The sequence below is a fragment of the Panicum hallii genome, chromosome 6 (assembly GCF_002211085.1).
Source record: "Panicum hallii strain FIL2 chromosome 6, PHallii_v3.1, whole genome shotgun sequence".
Lineage (NCBI taxonomy): Eukaryota > Viridiplantae > Streptophyta > Magnoliopsida > Poales > Poaceae > Panicum > Panicum hallii.
This window is the reverse complement of record NC_038047.1, coordinates 34,270,509-34,279,495: the sequence shown is the minus strand read 5'-3', so window position 1 is coordinate 34,279,495 and position 8,987 is coordinate 34,270,509. Positions and strand designations below refer to the sequence as shown.

At 47.6% G+C, this 8,987-nt stretch overlaps 1 protein-coding gene across 1 annotated transcript; it reads right to left on the bottom strand.

The window, feature by feature from the left end:
- Window positions 1-4,391: 4,391 nt before the first annotated feature.
- On the bottom strand, window positions 4,392-7,209 carry LOC112896270 (cytochrome P450 71A1-like). Its single transcript, XM_025964191.1, has 2 exons — window positions 6,215-7,209; window positions 4,392-5,275 (listed from the first exon to the last, which is right to left on the bottom strand). The coding sequence occupies exons 1-2, from the start codon at window positions 7,136-7,138 to the stop codon at window positions 4,661-4,663; spliced, it is 1,539 nt and encodes a 512-aa protein (XP_025819976.1). The 5' UTR covers window positions 7,139-7,209; the 3' UTR covers window positions 4,392-4,660.
- Between the last annotated feature and the right edge of the window lie 1,778 nt (window positions 7,210-8,987).

The following is an 8,987-nucleotide window of genomic DNA, read 5'->3' as shown; positions in this document are numbered from 1 at the left end:
GGGCCGCGGCGTGGCCTTGCCGTGCATGGGGCACCGGCATTCCAGGCCCGCGACACGATGCGGCGGCAAAGGGCGACGGTGGTTGTGGGCTCGACGAGCAGCATGGCGGGCTCCTGCACAAGAGCAGCACAAGGCTGGATGGGGAAGGGGGTCCTAAGGCTGGGCTAAGGAGGGTTCATCGGCATTGCCGGCAGCACGAGAGAGAAGGGAGGCAGCGGCGGTGCTCACCGGTGTAGCTCGCTGGCGAGGTGCCTGACGCGGTGATGGGTTGGTGCAGGCGGGCTGGGGCCGTGCAGGGTGTACGGCTACGTCGGTGTCATCATTCAGGCGCAGGCATGGTGAAGGTGCTCCGGCGCGGTGACGTCCTCCTCCTCCTCCTCGCGCTCCTCTTCCTCGGCTTCTCACCTCCTCACTCTTCTCCTCTGCTGGTGCAGCGGCGTCATCGAGCTTCGGGTAGAGCTCCTCTCCTCCCTCGATCTGGTGGTAGCAGCGGTGGACAGGGGGATCTCCCGGGCTCTAGGGTTTCTCAGCCGCGGCTGGGGGGATTTATATGGTGGTGCTAGGGTTTGGACGCGGCTACGGCCAAGGGATCTCGGCATCCGTGCCGAGATGCTTGGCGGCATCGTGGTGGTGCGGCGCGGCTAGAGCTTCGCGGCTGCGACTGGGTGGCCGACACGGGAGGCGCGGCAGTTTCGCTCCTGTGTCATGGAGCAGGGACAGGCGAGGCGCGGGGCAGGCCGGTGACGCGAGCGGGGCAGCGCGGCGCAGGCGAAAGAGGAAAAGGCGTGGTGGTTAGGGAGCTTCTCGTGGGGTGGAGCCGGGGCAAAGTGCTGCGGGGCGCGGAGAGAGGAGGAAGGGAAAGCTGACAAGTGGGCCCCGCTTGTCAGCTGCCCCGGGCGGAAGGAGAAGGGGCGCGGTGCGGTGAGGCCGGCTGGCTGGGCTGGGCCGTGGCCTGTGGGCCGCGTGGGCTGCGCTGTGCGGTGGGAGAGAAGAAGGAGAGAAGCTGGGCTGGGCCGTGCGCGTGTGGGCCGGTGGGCTGTGCGTGTGTTGGGTTCCAGCCCATGGTGGTTAAGGTGATTAGGGTTTGAATTTGAATTTGAATGGCCCATTCAAATTCAAATTCCACTCAATTGAATCAAGCACTTTGAAGGCCATTCAAATAAAAACCAACAACAATTTCAAACATGATAAATTTGCAATCAAATCCAAAAGACTCCAAATGGTCACACTAACATCTTAGCGGTCCTTAATTTTAAAAATGTTAAGTTAAATTTACTAGGTTTTCGAGATGGAGAGGACTTATACTAATATTTGAAACTAGCTAAGGCACATACACGAAAAGTTTTTGAAAATTCACAATTTTGCACATAGACAACATTCCGGAAAAACCCAGGATGTTACAATAAGTGTCAAGTAATGTTCTGATGTAGAATTTATGGAAAAATAAAGGGCGGGTTACCTCATCGTATGGCACAATGAAGTCAGGGTCAAATCGTTGGCAGTATGTTTTAGCCAATGCGCAAAAGAGATGGAGACTCCATTCTTACCACCATTGTCTGAAGGGCTTGGTAGTGAAAGAACTGATGATCCAACCCTCCAGATCAATGGTTTCGGCACCTAGTACCAGATGTTTTAGCCGATCATACCCCAAGCGATTGCTGACAATCTCTCTTGGTTTCACTAGATCGGTGAAAGAAATGGCGAACTAGTAATTGGACGAAGCCAAGTTGACGAGCTGCTATGGATGGGTAGTAGAACTCGTATTATGGTTGATGGATCTGTCTGGTGAAGAAATCAACACGAAGGATCCCTAGGGTAATTGCTTCCTCGAAACTTGTCACACTATCAGTGTCAGTATCAATGGATGCAAAACTGAATTTGATAGGCAACTCAAATGTGTTGTTCTCACCATAGTAAGCATACCAAATGATCTTTTCTCAGGTGAAACCGTTGTAAAATCATTTGAAGAAAGTAGCCACTTCCGACATAGTTAGCTTGTCACAAGGGAATGCTGATGCTGCTTCGCCATAAGACATACATCGGCGTGTTTTAGGCTTCTCCTCTTCAGTGTGGTCAGATGGGAAGCTCATCTTGTGGAGATCCTGACCTAGAACCTTGTGCATGTACAGATTCAGCCACAAATTGATGAACCACGGAGGACCACCAAGATTGTCGATCGGCTATCCAGCCAATAAATTAACAGAAACTTGGTGCAGCAGAGAATAGACTGAGCCCAGGACATGTTTGCCTAGGGGAATCAAGTGTTCTGTGGCTAAGGATTCAGCTATGGATTGCATGTAGGTGATCGGGCCGACAAACTTTCCGCAGAAAATGAAATTTTCTAGCCACATATTCAAAAAGCTGTGTGTTCCCTATCGCTTATCGGCCCTGTTCTTGCATGGCGGTCAATGTAACCTTTCCAACCACCAATGTTCTTTGTCTCCAGCTGATGTGAAGGTTTGGTTTAGAGACTATAAGAAGAATCGGGGGCCAAGATATTAAGACGTGTCAGCATGAGGACATCGGCTAGGGTAGGAGTCATCGGACCATGACCAAACAGGAATGCCTTAAGGGTATTTGACCAGAAATATGAGGCTGTGACGAGCATAGATTCGTTTCTATCCATGTTCGATAAGGAAAGGTTGATACACTGGTTGATGTCATATTCATCCTAGATTCTTCACTTGGAAGCAGCCATTCTAAGATACCAGTTTCTCCACCAAGGGGTTACACTCGGCCAGGACCTAAAGACATTGTTCCAATCTTGCATAGCCATGGTAGAGTGTTTGAGTGGAATGCAGCCGGTTTCTAAATTGATCAGATCTGTGGGATCCGGATCTCCCATGGGACCTAGGCAAATTAGTCTTGGTTTGTCTTATGTGGCTATGGTGATTTTATCTCTAACATCCTACAAGTGTAAAGGGAAGTTTTATGAGATGGGGCGGAAAATGCAAAGGAATGAATAGTTGAGATCGCCTATGGGTGATCAGACTGCCGTCTTTAATGATAGTAGTGTGCTGGTTCTAAGCTTATCCACCTCATATATAAAAGATAAAAAATATTATTCCAATAGTTTCTCTTATACCATATTGTTCAAAATATCTTGAATTCCACAATCTCTCTCATCAATAGTGGATGTCTACCTTTAACCTATGAACTAGCTCTTCAAGAAGAGATTCCACATTCTCACCCTCATCTTCTATTTCTTCCATGTAAGCAAAAGATAAGTTGAATTTGTATAAGCTAGCTGAGTTGGTCTTGTTGGAGGAGGTCTTAGAGCAGTCTTAATGCTATGATTCGGATAATTTTCACAATATTTAATATGCTATCATGTAGAATATTTTGCTGATTTGATAATGCAATTAAAGAGGGGAGAGAGAGAGATGGAAAGACCAAGAAACTAGATCTCATGCAAGAAATAATCTTTTGCATAAAAATCAAAGTTTAAGAAACTACATTAAATCCATTGGTATGGACATCACAAATATTAAGATAGAATTAAAGAGTGGGAAGAAAGGAGATTGATAGGAGAAGAGAAAGATCATTGGATGAATTTATTTATTTTAGCTACAGTTATAAATGATGTATTGGGACCTATAGTTTTTATGTAGTATATATATGACACGGCAAGTCATAAACAATATTAAGTAATTTCTTAGTTGGGATCATCCTTACTGACGGGAACTTTGAAAGTTGCTGCTTGATTTGCCTCGAGAAAAAGCGACGCATCTACCAACTCTCCCCATCGGCTCTCAATTCTTAGATAATGAGGTCTTGCAAGATTAACGCGGCAATATTCCGTCTTCTCACATTTATCCTCGCAAGAGCAAGCTAGAACGTCGCCTTTTGCGGTGAGCCACAGAGAAGTATCAGGGAAAAGACCTATCCAGGTTTTGTGCGTGTGTCGGCAAGACGCCATCAACTCATTTTATTCTCATGATATGCCACAACAAAACTCTTATCGTCTATTAAGAAAACCCTATCTTAGGTAATATGAATAATATGAATGCACATTTTCATCTCCCATCCACCAAATAAGATAGACTTCTTTTGGCAAAACTCAAATGATACAACATGCACCCACACTCACCCCTGTAAACATTTATACTTATGCACCATCATCATCCATGGAAATGCCTATGAAAGACATGCTCAATCCTGAGTGGATAAGTTCCACTACAAGAAACCAAACTAATGATATATTTGTTTTCTAAAAAGAGTAAGAAATGCATTGATTGCTAATTTCGAAAGGGCTAAGTAATCACCATTTGAGAAGATAGCTATGGGTATTAATGGGTAGTAGGGATGTAACACAGATGCGGTGACGTGGAAGGTAGGCGTCCATGATAAGAGTGATAATATTTCATACATAGTCTAAAAAGGTACTTATGTTAATGGTCAAAATGATTAGGATGAGAAAGAAAACTACTGTATTATTTGTTGCTACTTATTGGAACTGTAGTTGTGTGTGCACAACAGGCAATTACCACATACATGCTTGAGTATGAACTCATGCGTACAAACTTTATGGTCTTAACTGAAGATCGAGTGCAGCCAGCATCTCAATCTAAGCACGTCTTAAGGTACTCCAGCCCTCTGTGGACCAAGCGATGGCCCACTATTTTGCTGCGGTCTCTGTCCAGAGCAAGCATGGGTGGTCTTACTCAGAACACCATGGCATAGCAACCAAATGGAGAGTCTTCTTGAGGCGCACGGCTAACCCGCCTTGCTCGTCCATGTTGACCATTGATGCCCCGCCCGGTAGGCTCCAGTTGAAGTGGTACAAGAGGTTCGCCAGCACCAGCTCAACACTTGCCATGGCAAACCCGGCTCCGGGGCACCCTCTCCTCCCGGCACCAAACGGCAACAATTTGAAGTCCTGCCCTAGCATGTACTGATCCATGTCAACATCCTCTGCGAACCGCTCCGGCAAGAACTTCTCCGCCCTCTCCCACGTCGTGGGTTCCCGCCCGATGGCCCAGACGTTGACGAGGATACGGGTGCGTGCCGGAACATGGTAGCCGAGCAGCTCAGCGTCCTCGACCGTCTCCCGTGGCACGAGTGGCACTGGCGGATGTAAACGGAGTGTCTCCTTGATCACAAGCTTGAGGTAGTGCAACTTATTGAGGTGATCCTCGATGATGTGGTCATCATCGCGAACAGCTGCCCGTATCTCCTCTTGGAGCCTGCGCATCTCATCCGGATGATTGATGAGCTCTGCCATGGCCCATTCGAGAGATGCGAAGGTTGTATCGATGCCGCCCACAAACATATTCTGTTCCGTACGTACACAGGCAAAAAACAAGTTAGCGACAGTTGTCGATGGCCAATTACTTCTATAGCTATTTTTTTATCTTATTTTGAATTACCAATAATGTACGTCCTTAGTCCTTTAACCAGCATTCAGTCTAGTTATTTATGGCTTGCGGAACTTGTTTTGTTCCAAGGTCCTCGATGATGGTGACTTATAGCAAGGTGCCTCGTGTAAATAGCATGGCTAGGCTTGCTCAAATATAGTTTCACTGTAACCATTTGATTGCATCTTTTGACCTTGCAAAAAATATTTATATACCCTATTTTGGATTATATATTGCTTCTTAAACTAAAAGTAAAAAAGAAAAGATCAAATAAAAAGGTATTCAATCACCTCAAGGAAAAAAAAAGCTAAAAGAGTCAATGAGGTTTTACTTTACAATTTTTCTTTATGCATGTTATGCAATTGACATTAGTGTTACCTAAGGAGGGTACTCCATCTTCTAAGATAAATTGCTTATGATTTGTGGCATGGTGAAACACGTTGTAGCGTCAGTGCATAGCCCGAAGTCAGTAAGAACACCTTGAGGTACACACTCCTCTTTAATTTTCCTTGATTCCTTTTTTAGTCCCGAATCTTGTCCTAATTTTATTTAGTGTGAACTTTTGGTTTGATATGGGTTGTTAAGTGATCATAAGATCCAACTGTATATGTTCTTTTTTTTCTGATTAACATGTCAATTTATAGTCCTTGATAATGAACGTATAGTGAATTCTCTTTTAGCACTACGATACTAATGATGATGGATAGTTCTAGTACCAAATCTCAACAGACCATATTCAAATTAAAAGGCACTAACATCTTTAAACTCTTCAGACTCCATGCTCTTGCAACTAGTTCTAGTTCTATCTTCTGTCATGCTTACCAAGAAGCCTTGGCCATTGAAGTCTAAGTACGTACCATGACGATTGCCTTGATGGTTACTGTGTCAAACCAGAGTCCCCCGGCCTCGTCCTCCTCCTCGTTCACATCCAGCAGCACGTCCACGAAGTCCCGTTGACCGCCGTCGTCTCCCACTCTCTGGCCGCCACGGCGCCGCTCACGGTGGTCGGCAATGACCTGCTCGAGCAATCCGTCTAGCGCCTCGAACGTCCGTGTCGCCTTGGCGTCCAAGCCTGTCAGCGTGTCCACCCACGCCAGCCACGGCACGAGCTCGCCGAGCGTGCCCGAGCCCAGCATCTCCTCCAAGTCGTCGAACACCTTCCTCACCTTCCCTCCGCCGCCGAGCCCATAGCTCGAGCAGTCACCGAACGCGGCGCGAATGGTGACGCTGCTGGCGTAGGAGATGAGGAGGTCGCTCAGGTTCACGGCGCCGTCGCGAGCGGCGGCGCGGACGCGACCGACCAGCGCGGCGGCCTCCTGCTCCCGAACGCGGCGGAAGGAGAGGACGCAGCGCTGGCTGAGAAGGTGGAGCACGCAGACGCGGCGCGCCCGGCGCCAGTGCTCGCCGTAGGGAGCGAAGGCCATGTCGCAGCCGTAGAAAAGGCGCTCGGTCATCCGTGACCGGAAGCGGCTCGCGAAAGCAGGGTCGCGGGTCTTGAGGGCCTCCCGCGCCGCATCCGCGGAGGAGACCACCACGGCGGGCACGCGGCCGAGGCGCAGGAGCATGACCGGGCCGTGCGACGCGGCGAGCGACAGGAGCGCCCGGTGGGGCAAGGATCCAAGAAGCGGCAGGTGGCCGAGGAGAGGAAAGCCCGGCGGCGACGGAGGCAAACTCCGGCCACCCGCGTAGGACGGAGAGGTTTTCCTGCCGGCGGAGAAGAAGAAGAGCAGGAGGGAGAGAAGGGCAAGGAGCAGCAGCGCGAGGAACGGTGAGACTTCCATGCTTGCAGCGTCGCGATTGCGTTCACTTCTTCTCCCTATCTTCGCGCTAAGAAATTATGGCAAAAATATCTAGACTCGTGTGGGTCAGTGAGCACTGAACAGAGAGGACAAGTGAGTGATTGGTTAGTGTCGTTGATGCAAACACATTACTGGAGATGTACGGTGGGTCGTGTTCTTCGTCAGACATGTCATGTCAGGTTAATGATGCGTGCTTCCTAGTAGTGACACTTTGATGCGAACAAGGTTGGAGCCTTGCCGGTTGTATCTTCCAATTCCACATATCGATCAGGACGTGTTGGATCTAATGAGATGGACAAAATCCCGGAAAGAAAATATTACAAGCTCCCACACTTTGATTTTCAGAATTCAGATTGTTGCCTTGGCTGAATCATCAGTTGATATGAGTTTCATGTTAATGGCCACACGGGCCATGCCAAGTGGACCGCACGGGGCACGACACTAAAAAATACGATCCGAAAACGGTCTGACACAGTGGCGTTAGCAGTGGCGTTAGTGCCCGTGCTAGCCTGGCACGGTAGCCGTGTCGTGCATGGACCGAAAGTACGTGCTGGGCATGGGCACAACACGGCTAATAGGCCGACATGATCCTAGCACGGGCTCGGCCTGCTATCTCGTACCATGGGGATGTTTGAGAGGGAAGCCATTGATGAAGATCAAATCCGTGCCCTGGTCGTTGAGGAGGAACTCCGCCTCCACAGAAGATGCTGAAGAATAATGAAGAGAGTTGCCTGCGAATCACTCGTCGGAGAAAATGGAGATCTGTTCTTGGGGAGAGAGAATGCTCGGGAACAGTTGGCTGGGGAGAAGAAGGGTTGCGGCGGGCGAGTCTTTATAGTTTCTGCATTCGAGGGTAGAAATGAAATTTGAGGCATCGCCCGCATGGAGCGCAGGAGATTTTGAACACTATGTGCGCACGCGCAGAATCAAAAAGGTAATCATGATTTGAGAGAATTTTAGAACAAAAATATTTTATTTCAAAATTGGGGGCATGTGTTGATACTATTTTTTGGCATGAGTCTGGCCTATGATGAGGCAAGGGAAGTAGCCGATGGAAGCCAGCCGATGTTGAAACAAAGTTGGCCAATTGGCCAATGTGGCGTCGCAGCCAATGGAGCATTAATGTTGTTGATGGATTACGTCAGCAAAAACGTTGTGTCCGAGTCTTGTGCGAATTGTTTTGTTTTAGAAAGTTTGTTTTCTTTTTAGTCAAGTCATACAGTGTCATGATCGACTAGGGTTTATTAGCTTGGACTACAAATATTAGCTTGCAGACTTGTAATATACACATCCAATCAAATTCAATAATTACATCTTCTTTGTCGGCGACTTCGCCAAACCCTAGTTTCGTAGTTTTTTTCTTTTCTTCAATGAGTTCTTCTGGTCGGCATGGCTGCATCGCTTCGATCTCCGGCTTGCTAGTAAGTTTCGCATTTATTGAGTAAAATAGATCTTTGATTGACGGCGCAACGCTTCTTTCTCGATCTATTTGTTCACTAGTTATCGATATTAACTTTTCTTCGCGAGATTGAGCTGTTTAGTCTTGTTTAGCTTAGCTCTTATCACAGTTATCCAGCTTAGATTTCAGTTATCTATCAGTTTTTACCGCGGCTTTGTTTTTTCAACCTGTTTCGTCAAACATAGCCGATCAAATCTATATCTAGGCGTTGTTTTTGGAACATTATTAAGTAAAATTAATATTGCTTCTATAGTTGAATCGGCTGACCCTAGCTGATTCCCTTTTGACTCATATCAGATCTCTAGCCATTATCTCCTATGGAGCGATTCGGAACACTAGCCGATACGATCCAGAATTTGACGTTGCCTTATT

Coding starts and splice junctions, on each gene's coding strand:
- LOC112896270 (XM_025964191.1), bottom strand. CDS start 7,138: ATGGAAGTCTCACCGTTCCTCGCGCTGCTGCTCCTTGCCCTTCTCTCC. Junction 5,276..6,214: donor CCATCAAGGCAATCGTCATG/GTACGTACTTAG, acceptor CGTACGGAACAG/AATATGTTTGTGGGCGGCAT.